We start from the raw sequence: 14,939 nt of genomic DNA on the forward strand, positions 1-14,939 counted from the left end.
GGACCAATACCCTCACTCCAACAGGAAGTCGTCCATTTTGAATCGAATTTGCGATTTTGGCGCTGTTTGTTTCCATTTGACCTGGAAGATGCGTCGCAAGAAATCTCAAATCATGAGTTCTTTCATCTGATACCACATTTGCCCAACATTTTGCCCCAACAGCTCAGTAGCGCCCCCTAATGCCTTTTCCCACTTAGTATGTACTGACAAACTCTAAAACTCACCAAATTGGACACACTCGTCAAGACTGACTCTACAGCGCCCCCTAGAATATTAAAAGTTGAAGCGAACGAAATTTAGGATTCATATATATCATGACCAAACGCACAAAAAAGCCTCTTGGACCCATACCCTAAATCCAACAGGAAGTCAGCCATGTTGGATCACAGGTGCATTTTTTCGGCCATTTTCCCCATTTCCAGGCCTCGTACTTTAACGAACTCCTCCTACAGTTTTGACTCCAGAGACTTAAGATGTATCATCCTCAGACTTTGATGATGTAAACTTTACGACAGATTTTACCTACGTTATACCAGGTGGGCGTGGCAGTCGTTTGTTTGTATAAACAAACAACTCCTTATAACTCCTCCATACATTGTTGGATGTTTATACATGCAGCGCGTGAAATGTCACACTTGGTGACGCCGTTTCAATTTCAACATCATTGGGGATGGGTGTGGCAAGGGGTCTCCATAGCGCCCCCTAACAGCAGGTCATGTGACCAAAAAACTTGTCTGATCTTCGTGAAATTTACAGGACTTATAGCACTCATGGCTAAACCCCCAAATTAATTTTTTTTAATTTTAAAATTTCGCTCTAACAGGAAGTCGGTTATGGTGCATTTCCTGCGTCAATTTTCCGATTTTCCCACATAGTTTAGAGGACTTTCCCGTCTTCACAGAATCACCAAATTGCCCACATAGGTTCACACTCAGGAGCACTTTAATTTGAGACCATAACTGCCCCTGGGCGTGGCACAACAGCTCAAAAGCGCTCCCTAATGCCTTTATCCATTTTTTACATTTTCATAACGTCCTACACTCACCAAATTGTACACATACGTCAACAGTCACACATATTGACTACTGACAAATTTTGGGATTTTTAAGTGAGAAGATGACTCCACAGCGCCCCCTGCAAGATTTCAAAGTTTAAGCCCCGCCTTCCACATTGACATAGAGAAATGAAATTGACAAGGCCTATGTATTATGTCCAGACACACTAAAAAGCCTCTTGGACCCATACCCTAAGTCCAACAGGAAGTCGGTCATCCAGGCAAAAATGCTCAATCTTAATGATTTTTTGGCCCTTCAGCCACATTCCTTTGTGCTGAGAAGTCACCCAGACTAATTTGTGGTCTTAGTTTGCCATCTAGTGGAGACATTAACCCCATCACACAATGTTCACTTAAAGGCACAGGAGCAAGTTTTGACCGCCCTGCGACTGCCGCACGCACCGACGTGCACGTACGGCGCGCTTTACAGTTGGGGGGAAAACTGGGGGGTGCGAGGGCCCTTCGACACTGCTTGCAGTTTTAATTAGGGCCTGAGCACTGACCAGTGCGAGGCCCTATTGTAATTGTAAAGATTACAAAAAAATTCCAGGGAAATTTTGAGTGCCACGGGCTGTGGCGCAATCGGAAGGCGTGCAGGTAGACGTCTTCATACGCAGGCTTTTATTTAACTTTGCACGATGTGGTGAAATATCACTGCCTGTGTCCACTATGTGGCGCTAGAGATCACCCATCAATTATATGTCATGTTGTAGTATGTGATGTGGAGAAGACATCCTGTAAATTTCATATAAATCAGATAATGTTTGTCATATGAGGCTGACTTCCTGTGTCCAGTAGGTGGCGCTAGAGATCACCCACCAATTATGTCATGCTGTAGTGTATGATGTTGAGAACACATCCTGTAAATTTCATATAAATCGGATAATGTTTGTCATATGAGGCTGACTTCCTGTGTCCAGTAGGTGGCGCTGTGTATATGACACAGTATTGATGCATAGACGTGTTATATTCCATAATAATAATTTCTAAAGATACAATAGGGCCTCGCACTGGTCAGTGCTCGGGCCCTAAATATGTGTTCTGAGTTTGACATACCACAGAAAAGTGTGTTGTCGCCAAACGTGAAATCAGGCTTCAAAGTTGTGTAAAAATCAGCCTCTATCTCTGCTCCCAAACGCTGTGGGCGTTCCCGTCGAGTTCGCTGAAGCCCCGCCTCCTACCGAGTGTCACCTGTCAATCAAAGTCACCACCTCTACCCTAAACATGGATGCTATTGCTGAGAGCCAGCTTGGTTAACTGGCAAAATAGACAGACAGGAATTAACCAATCACAAAAAAGTAGGTCAGTTTCCGCCCAGCAACAGGCTGTCAAGGACAGCAGAGGTTCTACGGTTGCTACGGCGATTTGAGAATCTACTTGGAAAAAATGCTCAAAATGCCCCAGAATTTGGCTTCTGACAAGGTCCCGAACAATTGCAAACTGTGAGAAAACCGTAACTCCTGTCCAAAAATCGAAAACACCGTGAGAGACACAGCAGCCGGCAGATTCCGACAGTATTTATTTTATTCAGATATTCCTTAAAATGAGCGCGTAAGCTCAGTGCGAAGACAGAGTGAGATTCTTTTGAAATAAAAAAAGACGATTACATTAGGGTCAATGGGGAGCGAGACAGGTATTGCCGCCGGTCTCGGCCCCCCGTTTAAATTTTGTGCAGACCCCGCCTGTCAATGTCACATTTTATGAATCCCAACACCTATGTCTACATTTTGACAAAAAGTTATTTGTCTCCTTTTTAAGGTTTGGCCGTGAGCTCGAGTTAAAAATAAAAATTAAGTTGATTTTTTACTGCTTCTCACACTCAAGCTAACTGACGCTTCCACTCTAACTTTGAAGAAAAAGTGATTTCCACTCCTCGTTTGACTGCTCATAGTTTGAAAAGTTTACATGTTATGTAAAAACAGTTTGGTGTTTTGGAGAGAGCACAAGTTTTCCTCCGTTTTAAAGTTTGAATCACATTTATACGTGCAGGTATGAGAGAGCTAGGTGACTCTGAAAAAAGGGGAAATTTTGTGGTTTTAAAAAAAAATTCCCATTCATTTTCAATGGAGAAATTTCCTGGTATTTTGGGAATAACTTTGGGAAAAATTGGAGTTTGGACATTCCAAATAATAGCACCCCATTCCCGATCAAGCAGCACGTTTACAAATAATGAATAAATAACATTCTGCCAGTAGTAATGTTTCATATGTTTCTGAGCAGCACACAGTAGATACACAGCAGGAATGTTTGTTAAATAAATATAATATAATATAATATAATATAATATAATTTGTAATATAATATAATATAATATATAAACTAGTAAGCGGACCTTGAGTTAAACTTTCATGATCTCCTGGGGCCTGTTTCAGGAAGCAGGTTTAACTAACTCTGAGTTAAAACCTTAACTCTAGGTTGACCGACTCTGAGCTGTCAAACTCAGAGTTTTGGGTTTCAGAACAGGTGATAACAGTTAGTCCAATCAACTCTGAGTCAAAGTAACTCTGAGTGAAGCTTGTGCATGAGGAGATACCAAGCCCTCATCAATGGAGCACAGATAACATGATTTACCATGGCAACAGGTGAAACAAAGGGCTCAGACCTCCTACTTCTCCCCAGTGGAGTTAGAAATATTAATGAATGCAGATGATGAGTATATACTTAAGATAAAAGTAATACAGTAGCAGCAGCAAAAGAACATGAGCTGACGTGGCAGAAAATTACCAACCGAGTCAATGTGTGAGTATTAATGAAAAAAAGTTTTGTCTCGAGTGTTCCACTTATTCAACATTTATATTCTGTGTATGTGTTTGTGTGTGACACATTTAATATTCATGCAGACCCAACAGGTACAAAACGCAGGCCTACTTGGCAGCAACTGAATATGAAATATATAAAAATATAGCTCAAACAAGTCAGGTATAATTTCATTACAAGCAATTGTGATGTTGTTTAGCCTGTCCTCATTAAACAGCATTCAGTGGTACATTCAACATGTGATATATTTCAGTACTTAGTGAAATCTTCTAAGCAAAAAAGAGAGTACATTTTTCAGCCATCCCAACACTACCAGTATCTATTTAATATTGTATATTTGAAAGCCTAAATGCCTTTATACATACAACACTAACAAAGTGTAAACGTTTCAGTGCAAGAGTCACATTTCTTTTTTTCTTTTTTTTTTAAGATTTATGTTTGGGCACTTTCACCTTAATTTAACATTAGCTGGTATAGAGGTTGACAGGAAACAGGGAGAGAAAAGGAGTGGAAAGACCTGCAGGAATCGCAGGTGCTCGCTGCAATCGAACCAGGGATACTGTCATTATGAGTCATGCGCAGTAACCACTTGGCTATCAATAACTTTCAAATATTACGTGTCTGACAGCCTGACAGACGGTTGCCTTGGTAACATGCTCAGTGTCACATATGTTACATATAAAACTACCATTGGCAAAGAAAAAAACAAAGTGCAACACAAAGAACTTGTTCTGAACTGAGAGCATGTCCACGATGTGTCGTACAGACGATACGAGGGCTGAAAATATTGTTCAGATAAATGATCAATTGTACAGAAAAAGGGAAACACTCAAACAGAACATCATCAGAGATAAAACATCCCAGCGGGGTCTGATCACCCTCTGACGGAGATTTCTGCTTCGTATTTGTGCTTCAATATTAACTAACTTTTTAAGAAATGTCTGACAGCTTCTTCAGTCTGCAGGCTTCAGTAAAAAGGAGGAGAAACTCAGGCTTAGTTGAAGAAAACCTGCCAGCGAGCAGGTTAGGTTCACGGAGTATGTTGCCAGGGTAACTGACTCGGAGTTAAGCTGAACTGCCTTTGTGAAACCGAAAAACCAGAGTTTCCCTCATCTCAGGGTTAACTTACTCAGAGTTTTCACTAAACCTGCTTTCTGAAACGGGCCCCTGGTGTCCCTGAACTCATCAGAGTATGTATTTACTGTTTATTATACAGAAGTTCACTTGTATCATGAACTTTATTTAGAACTTTCTAACTTGTGGTTGTTTCTTCTTATTGTGTCTTTCAACTATTATTATTATATATTCAAACCAAATGAATGAACACATATTTGTTCATCACATCTTCTTCTTCAGGTCTTTTCCTCTCAGACTTCAGTGAAAGAATCCAGCAGACAGTTGAGACAGATGAGTTTCAGCCTGTTTCTGTGTCACTCTGACAAACTGAGGAACACTGCTTCATGTTGAACAGCAGTTAGGACTCATGTTGGATAGAAAATCATTGTGACTGTGTTTCTTCCTCCAGGGTGGACCATGGTGGAGAGCACAGGTTAAAACCTGGTCTGAAGAAGTGTAAGTGTGGATTGAATTTGATTCATGACAACTAAACAGCACACAGTCAGTTTCTCTTTAAATACAAAGTTGGTCTTTGTGGTATTTATTCATTAAAACATTACTGACAAAATGTGTCATCATGAAACTTTATAGAAATGAACAACAGATCAGAAGTTAAACAGAGAATAAATCCATCAGGTGTGTCAGATGATAAACTGCTGCTGTGTTGTTTCTTCTTCTCTTCATCAGATTTCTGTGAACTCACACTGGACACAAACACAGTAAACAGAAACCTCAAACTGTCTGTCAACAACAGGAAGATGACATATGTAAAGGAGGTTCAGTCATATGATCATCCTGATCATTCAGACAGATTTGACTGGTGGCCTCAGCTGCTGTGTAGTAATGGTCTGACTTATCGCTGTTACTGGGAGGTCGAGTGGAGAGGAACAGTTCGTATATCAGTGACTTACAGAGGAATCAGCAGGAAAGGAAACAGTGACGACTGTTCGTTTGGAGGGACTGATCAGTCCTGGAGTCTGAATTGCTCTGATGATGATGGTCGTTACTCTGTCTGGCACAATAAGAGAGAAACATCCATCTCCTCCTCCTCTGTCTCTAACAGAGTAGCAGTGTATCTGGACCGTCCTGCTGGCACTCTGTCCTTCTACAGAGTCTCCTCTGACTCACTGATCCACCTCCACACCTTCATCACCACATTCACTGATCCTCTGTATCCTGGGTTTGCAGTCTATTCTGGTTCCTCAGTGACTCTGTGTCGTCTGTCTGAGGTGAAAACTCTCAGGTAAAAATGTTAACTAGTAGTTCAGTTTAATATCAGACACAGCGTTCATTTAGATTTAGTTTTAGTCATAATTGAGTCATGTACATTGTTTTAGTTTTAGTGGACTAAATATCATTAGATTATAGATTATCGTCTCTATAATATAATACATTGTAAAAGTTAGTCTTGAATGAGTGATGTCATTATTACTACTAGATGAAATTAATCTTGAAATTAAGCTGTTATTGAATGGTAGGAAGTAGGGGTGTGATGATACACTCAGCTCACGAGATTTTAACTATATATTTTTAAGAAAACTTCAATGAGGAAATATATGACTGTTCTTTTGTTTGAAATTCACAAAATGCAAATAATGCAGGTGCATTTTGAAATGTTTTTACTAATCATCTTGTAATTAATCACTTCAGTTCTACTTTCTAAATATATAATTATCATATGCAGTATTCAGCACTGTAAAAGGTTTCCCCATATAGATATTTTATAGATGGATAATTTTGGTATTTATGGAAATAACAACCATAAATACAAAAGTTAGATACAATCACAAATACTAAAAAGTAAATTATAGAGTAGAAACAATTCTAATATATAAATATAAATTAAAGAAAGAATCCAATTTTCACAAATTATAACATATTGCTAATAAAAAAACACACAAATAAAAGTCAATTGCACAAATCCTGTATCACATAAATACGCAAGTAGAACAACATAGTTTATAAATTGTGTTATAATTTGGTAGAGTGACTCATTTTACTTTTTGCATCATTAGGCTTCCATAGCTGCGCTAGATTCCCTGCTCCTCCTACTTCAGGCTTTCAGTGTAGAGACCTGAGGTCAACCTGTTCCTTTCCTCATCTCATACTGCTGACTGAGATCTTCTCAGCAGGTAGAAGCTGTAAAAAGGTTAATGATCCACTCGTGACATAAAAAGACATGACGTGCAAATCTTGTGGCGGCTGTGGATCAAAAGGTAGAGCGGTCGTCCTCCAATTGGAAGATTGGCGGTTCGATTCCCGGCTCCTCCAGTTCACATGTCGATATGTCCTTGAGCAAGACACTTAACTCTAAATTGCTCCTGTTGCTGTGCCAACGGTGTGTGAATGTGTATGAATGGTTAACTTCCCCCTGATGTGCAGGTTGGCACTCTGCGTGGTAGCCCCTGCCATCCGTATATGATGTGCATGAATGGGTGAGTGAGTTGTAGTGTAAAAGCGCTTTGAGTGATCGTAAAGACTAGAAAGGCGCTATATAAGTACAGTCCATTTACAAATGAGCGATAGAAAACCGATCGTCTTTTCTTTTTTTTTTGGTGCACCCCTAAGACTGTGTAAAGTGAATTTAGACAGGTTCTTCTAAACACATTAAATAGGTCATAAATGTATTTCTAAAACATTTGTAAAAAGCATTTCAACCATTTAGATTTGAATAGTGGAGCTAGGCTTAGCATAAACCCGCCCTGCTGCTGTTGAGGTATAAATACATTCAGGCACACACTACTACTGCAGTCTACAGTTAGCTGAGTTAGCCGCCGAGCTAGCCGCTGAGCTAGCAGCAGAAAGCTCTCAGACGTAGCGTCCATGTTTCTGGTAGAGGTGGTGACTTTGATTGACAGGTGACACTCGGTAGGGGGCGGGGCTTCAGCGGACTCGGCGGGAACGCCCACAGCGTTTGGGAGCAGAGACAGAGGCTGGTTTTTACACAACTTTGAAGCCTAATTTCATATATTTGGCGATGTTTTTAATCATTAACATTTGGCAGGGTGGTTAACAACACACTTTACTGTCGTATGTCAAACTCAGAACACATATTTATTCTTTCTTTACACAGACTTTAATTATAGCTTCGTGAGACAACATTCACTTTGAGAATTGCACGAGATCTCATCACACCCCTAGTAGGAAGGTTTGAATGGTTAATACACACAGACATATCTTTATTTACCTGGCTTGCCCGTAAAAGAGCATCTAAATTACAATAATCAGCTGCTAATGTTGCTTCAAGTTTGAAGTGGAGACAGATTAGAATAGAATAGAATATGCCTTTATTGTCATTGTATAAGTAGTACAAAGATATTGCAGGGGGCTCACCACAGTGTCATAGCAACATACACACAGAATAAAAAAACAATATGATATAAACATTATTGCACAGTCCCTACTATAGAATAAAAAAAATAATCAAATAAGAAAACATTATTGCATGTTGCATCCCTAATTGCATATTGTCCCATGGTTGTCAGTGTGATTGTGATTTGTTTAGTGACTGGATGGCTCTGGGGAAGGAAACTGTTCAGGAGTCTGTTTGTGTGTTGTTATGGCTCTGTAACACCTGCCTGAGGGCAATATGGGATGTGAGGAGTCTTTTAAAATGTTTTTGGCTCTGGAGAGGTATCGAGCATCTGCAACTACTTCCAGGGAGGGAAGAGGGCAGCGGATGATCTTCTGTGCTGTTTTGACTATCCTCTGTAGAGCCTTTTTCTCTGCTGCTGTGCAGCCTGCATACCAGACTGTGAGTCTGTAGGTCAAAGTGCTCTCGATAGCTGCGTGGTAGAAGGCCACCATCACTGCTCTGCTGAGGTGATTTTTCCTCATGACACATACCCCTTTTCCACCAAAGCAGTTCCAGTGCTGGTTCTGGTCCAGTGCCTAATTTGGAACCGGTTTTCCTGTTTCCACAGACAAAGAACCGGCTCTTGTCCAGAAAAAACGGTTCCAGAGTGGCGCCAGTTCTTTGCTGGACTAGAAGAAAGAACCGCTTACGCTAGGGGGCAGGGGCGGGGTTATTGAGACCAACCACAACAAACAAGACAGCGGTGAATAGAAAGGGAGTGAATTATCCCTTGAACATTCGACTGATTGTGAAAATCAGACACATTCGCGTTGTGAGTTAGCTGTGCTCTGCCGGCTAACGTTAGCTTACAACAAAGGCTAACAACCATCTCAATCCTGTTGAGCAGCACAAATACGTTATATCTGCCGTGTTTGGATGTAAGCCAGGCATTTCATACACAAGGTAAACTCAATGTGCTTCACAACAAATAATCATAACAAAATAACTAACAACACAGTGCAAATGTAAAACAAGATAAACAAGTCCAATCAATCACACACACACACCTAACCAAACACTGTCATAAAAAGAAACGTTTTTAACCTGCTTTTAAAAATGGCCACTGATGTGGCGCCTCTGACTATTTCACACAGGGTATTCCACCTGCGTGGGGTATAAACACAAAAAGCTGCCTCCCCTTCCTTAGTTTTTGTGCGAGGTATAACTACATTTCTGCTGCCTGTGGATCTGAGGGTTCTTTCTGGTGTGTAACTGATGAGCATGTCTGTGATGTACTGAGGTGCGAGGCCATTTAAAGCTTTTAAACCAGGAGGACGACTTTGAAATCAATTCTCGCCCTGATGGGCAACCAGTGCAAACATTTAAGAACGGGAGTGATGTGTTGATATTTATTTGTTCCAGTGAGAATACTTGCGGATGCATTTTGAATGAGTTGTAACCTGTGAATATTGGATTTTGGAAGGCCGGTGAAAAGGCCATTACAGTAATCTAATCTGATTGTTATGAATGCATGGATAATTTTTTCATAATCGGATTTTGACAGGAACATTTTTAATTTGGAAATATTTTTGAGATGATAGAATGCTGTTTTTGTTATGTGGTTGATATGAGTCTTGAAATCTAAATTACTGTCCATTATTATTCCCATATTTCTTGCTGTAGATTTGCTCTCTAGAGACAGACAATTGAGATGTGCTGCAATTGTCTGTCTCTAAGCTTGTGCACCAAAAATAAGTATTTCTGTTTTGTCTTTGTTTAGTTGTAAAAAGCTTTCTGTCATCCAAAGGTTCATATTGTTTATACACTGAGTGAGGGACTGTATGGGAGATAAATCATCAGGATATAGTGAAATGTAGAGTTGCGAATCATCAGCATAATTATGGTAATTAATGTTATGTTTCTGTATGACATGTGAAAGTGGCAGCATGTAAAGATTACAAAGCAGTGGACCAAGAATTGACCCTTGCGGTACCCTGCACATAATGCGCGTTTTGTTTGAGGAGAAATTACCAAGGGATACAAAAAACTCCCTGTCTTTTAGGTAGATTCTGAACCAATTTAAAACTGAGCCACATAGGCCGACCCATCTTTCAAGCCTGTCTAGTAAAATGATCAACCGTGTCGAACGCAGAACTGAGATCGAGTAGTACAAGGATGGATATTTGTTTGGAGTCTGTGTTTATATGTAGATCATTTACAACTTTGATAAGTGCTGTTTCAGTGCTGTGGTGAGGACGAAAACCTGATTGATAAATATCAAGAACGCTATTTGAGGTAAGATCATTTTTGAGCTGAATGTAAACAGTTTTTTGCTGAGGAATGGTAAATTGGAGATGGGACTGTAATTAGCAATGACACATGGATCCAGATTATGTTTCTTCAGAAGTGGTTTGATGACAACTGCTTTAAATGATGTGGGAAATATGCCTGATTGAAGCGACCAGTTAATGATGTCTAAGACCTCAGCTGGTAAGCAGTTAAAAAATCATTTTAAAAATGTAGTAGGAAGAGGATCCAGGCAGCAGGTAGAGGACCTGAGCTGACCAACAATATTACCAAGTTCTGCAAGATTTAGACAGTCAAAGTGCGACAACACAGGCGTGGAGTTCTTGGAGAAAGGAGGGAAAGGACGGACAGGTCCATTTTTTATTCCTTTGACACTAATATTTTTTATTTTATTTTTAAACAATAAAGCAAATTGCTCACACTGTTCTGTAGACAGCAATTCTGATGGGATGGTTGATTGATAAGTCTGTCAATAGTGGAGAAAAGTACTTTACTATAATTGATATTTTCATTTATGATTTTAGAAAAGAAGGACTAGCCTGTTTAATTGCGTTGTTATATTCATTCAGTTTATCCTTGTAAATGTCATGATGGACCTGAAGTTTGGTTTTTCTCCACTGTCGTTCTGCCTGGCGACACTTTCTCTTTAACTGTCTGACCGCCACTCCATTTCTCCAGGGAGCCTTTTGTTTTTCCACACATTTAGTTTTAACAGGTGCAATGTTTTCAATGTAATGACATGGCTCCCTTCCCACCGAGCAGTGGAAAAGCAAATTGGTTTCTTAGCTGGTTCGCTGTTGAACCGACTGTGAACCAGCACCAGCACTAGAACTGTACTGTTCTCCTAATGGTGTTCTCGAACCAAAATTAAACAGCTAGCCAAACTCCCTTAATGAGCAACACGAGAGTCAGGATGTAGCTTTCTAGCTCCAGGTTTAATGTAGACTCTTGTTGAGCATGTTGACATAACAAGGTGTAAAACTGAAACAACAGAAATAACATTGAATGAATTACTATATAAATCCTGAATGTACAAACAGTATGTCTACTAAAACACAACATATGAAGGCAGAATTACACAAGCTGCTTAAAATAAAGTAAATGTATCTTATACACTTCTATGGCATGATATAATGAACATGCTAGGGACACAAATCAACCAGTATCTAGACATTAATCTAATACAACATGAAATAATCCCATCAAAACTGAAATATATCCTTGCAAATAATAAATGTTACTTACAGTCAATGCTTACGATGGCTCAAATCAAAAGGATTACGACAGATGTGAGGACAGCATGTTGCTCTGCTGAGATCTTAATTACAACTGAAAACATGTGCTCCTACTTCCTGTTTCTTTTTGCTTTACTCCACATTTGGCCAGGGAGGCGCTATAACAATTCAAACATTAACTAACTGCCTGGGAGGCAGAAAAAGAACTGCTTTGGTGGAAAAGGGGTAACAGAGAAAGTGAAGGTGTTGAGATGCCTTGTTAATAGCAGCAGTTGTGTGTTCTGTCCAGGAAAGTGTGTTTGTGAAGTGAATGCTGAGGAATTCATGGCTTTGGACGATTTCCACACATTCGCCTTTTATCAATCAATCATCAATCTTTATTTGTATAGCGCCAAATCACAACAAAGTTATCTCAAGGCTCTTTACACATAGAGCAGGTTCTAAACCGAACTCTTCAGGTTTTAATTTTAAAGAGACCCAACATTCCCACATGAACAAGCACTTAGCGACAATGGCAAGAAAAAACTCCCTTTTAACAGGAAGAACCCTCAGAACCAGAACCAGATTCAAAGTGGGCGGCCATCTGCCTCGACCGGTTGGGGTAGAGGGGAGAGAGAGGAAGAATAGGAGAGAGAGAGAAGCACATAGAAAATAAACATTGAAGCTAGAAGGTCCGGGACTGGAATCTGTCATCCGGACGTCTACAGGCCCAGATTACCTGTGAGACGAGAAAGCACAGACAACTCCGGGGAAGAAGTGTAGGTTATTGAATCCATTAATAGTACATGAATGTTAATGGATATAGATGGATGGATAGAGAGAGAGAGGAGGAGAGAGGAGCTCAGTGCATCATGGAGGTAGGAGTCCCCCGGCAGTCTAAGCCTATAGCAGCATAAACTAGGAGCTGGCTAACTATAAGCTTTATCAAAAAGGAAAGTTTGAAGCCTGCTCTTAAAAGTAGAGAGGGTTCTGCCCTCCGGACCGAATCTGGGAGAAGGTTCCACAGGAGAGGAGCCTGATAACTGAAGGCTCTGCTTCCCATTCTACTTTTAGAGATACTAGGTACCACAAGTAGGCCTGCATTCTGGGAGCGCAGTGTTCTGGTAGGTACATAAGGTACTATAAGATCTTTAAGGTATGATGGAGCCTGACCATTAAGAGCTTTAAAAGTAAGGAGAAGGATTTTAAATTCTATTCTAGATTTTATGGGAAGCCAATGCAGTGAAGCTAAAATAGGAGTAATGTGATCTCTCTTTCTAGTTTTTGTCAGAACGCGTGCAGCTGCATTCTGGACCAGTTGGAGAGTCTTTAGAGATTTATTCGGGCAGCCTGATAATAATGAATTGCAATAATCCAGCCTTGAAGTAACAAATGCATGGATTAGTTTTTCAGCATCCTTTTGAGACAGGATATGTCTAATTTTTGAAATGTTACGCAGATAAAAATAGGCAGTCCTTGAAATTTGTTTTATATGGGAATTAAAGGACAGATCCTGGTCAAATATAACTCCTAGGTTCCTTACAGTAGTACTGGAGGCCAAAGTAATGCCATCCAGAGTAGTTATATAGTTTTATATATATAGTTTTTATATATATAGTTTCATGAGAAGGGGCTGGTGGTCTTCCCTGGTCTTCCTGAAGTCTGTAATCAGTTCTTTTGTTTTGTTTGTGTCGGGGTCGAGGTTGAGGTTGTTTGCAGATCACCACATGATCAATCTTTGGACTTCATTTCAATATGCTATCTCATCCCCCCTGAGATGATGCCAATGATGGTTGTGTCGTCTGCAAACTTAATTATAGTGTATGATGTGGAAGTGGTTTTGCAGTCGAATGTATAGAGGGAGTACAGCAGAGGGCATAGCACGCAACCTTTAAGGGACACCCTGTGCTGAGAGTTAGTGAGGAGGAGAGATGAGAGCCAAGTTTAACAGACTGGGGACGGTGTGTGAAAAAGTCCAGGATCCTAATGAGAATGTCCGGGATAATGGTATTAAATGCTGAGCTGTAGTCGATGAACAGCATCCGGACATATGTGTGTCTCTGTTCCAGGTGCTGCAGGGCTGTGTGAAGGGCAATGCTTATGGCATCCTCTGCGGATCTGTTATGTCTGTATGCAAACTGGTGGTTGTCGAAGGATGGAGGGAGGTTGGCTTTTGTATGCTGTGATAACAGTCTCTCTAGACATTTGTTGACAATGGGTGTGAGGGCGACAGGTCTGTAGTCGTTTAAGTTATTTATGTTGTGTTTTTTGGGTACCGGAATGATTGTAGCTGTTTCAAAGCAGGAGGGGACTGTTGCTCTGGCAAGGAAAACCTGTGCTAGTTTGTAGCTGCAGGCTTTTAGGACCTTCCCAGGTACTCCGTCTGGACCTGTGGCCTTCCTTGGGTTGACAGTTCTGAACACTTTCCTCACCTCATGTTCCTGAACTATCAGAACACAAGTCTGTAGCAGGGATGTTTGTGTGTGAGGTTGGAAATTTTACCTCAAACCGTGATTAAAAGCAGTTCAGCTCATCTACTAGGGAGGCATTGCTGAGACGGTGGCGGTTTTGCCCTCATAGTTGGAGATTTGTTTCATCCCTGCCATGTCTGTCTTGCGTTGTTATCACTGAAATGCTCCTCGATCTTCTTTGACTGCGTCCGTTTTGCCTCTCTGATGCCTCGATTCAGATTAGCCCTGCAGAGCTGTAGAGGGCCTGGTCTCCTGATTTGAAGGCCCTATCCCGAGCTCGTATGAGGTTGAAGACCTCCTTTGTAATCCATGCTTTCTGACTTGGAAAGGTCTGGACTCGTTTCTGCACTGTGAGACTGTCCACACAGCAGTTGACGTAAAAAAGGAATTTGCTGTGTATATACCTCCAGGTCGGGACGGTGGAATAAATTCAGTTCGTTGGAAACGTCCTGAAGTTGTTCGAGAGCTCCCTGGGGCCAGGTTTTAACTGTCTTTATAACAGGCTTTTTTTTCTTTCTGCCGGGAGTGTAGGCTGGTACCAAGAGCAGAGAGACATGGTCTGACAGGCCTAGATGGGGAAGTGGTACGGACCTGTGGGCATGCTTAATGTCTGAATATACATGATTGAGTATATTGCTGCCTCTGGTGGGACATTTCCGTATTGTGTAAATTTTGGAAGCACAGTTTTCAAGCAAGCTTTGTTAAAGTCCGCAGCTATGATGTGG

The 14,939-nt window shown here is 40.7% G+C and overlaps 1 protein-coding gene across 1 annotated transcript in view; it reads left to right on the forward strand.

Moving 5' to 3' along the window:
* LOC133997987 (NLR family CARD domain-containing protein 3-like) overlaps positions 1–14,939 on the forward strand; it is a gene marked incomplete at its 5' end in the record, with an annotated part of 240,351 nt that overhangs the window by 115,835 nt on the left and 109,577 nt on the right. Inside the window, one exon of the mRNA XM_062437726.1 lies at positions 5,337–5,383. Coding sequence (XP_062293710.1) covers positions 5,337–5,383 — 47 coding nt within the window. The remainder of the gene's footprint in view (positions 1–5,336; positions 5,384–14,939) is intronic.

Source organism: Scomber scombrus, chromosome 17 (genome assembly GCF_963691925.1).
Source record: "Scomber scombrus chromosome 17, fScoSco1.1, whole genome shotgun sequence".
In the NCBI taxonomy this organism is placed as follows: domain Eukaryota; kingdom Metazoa; phylum Chordata; class Actinopteri; order Scombriformes; family Scombridae; genus Scomber; species Scomber scombrus.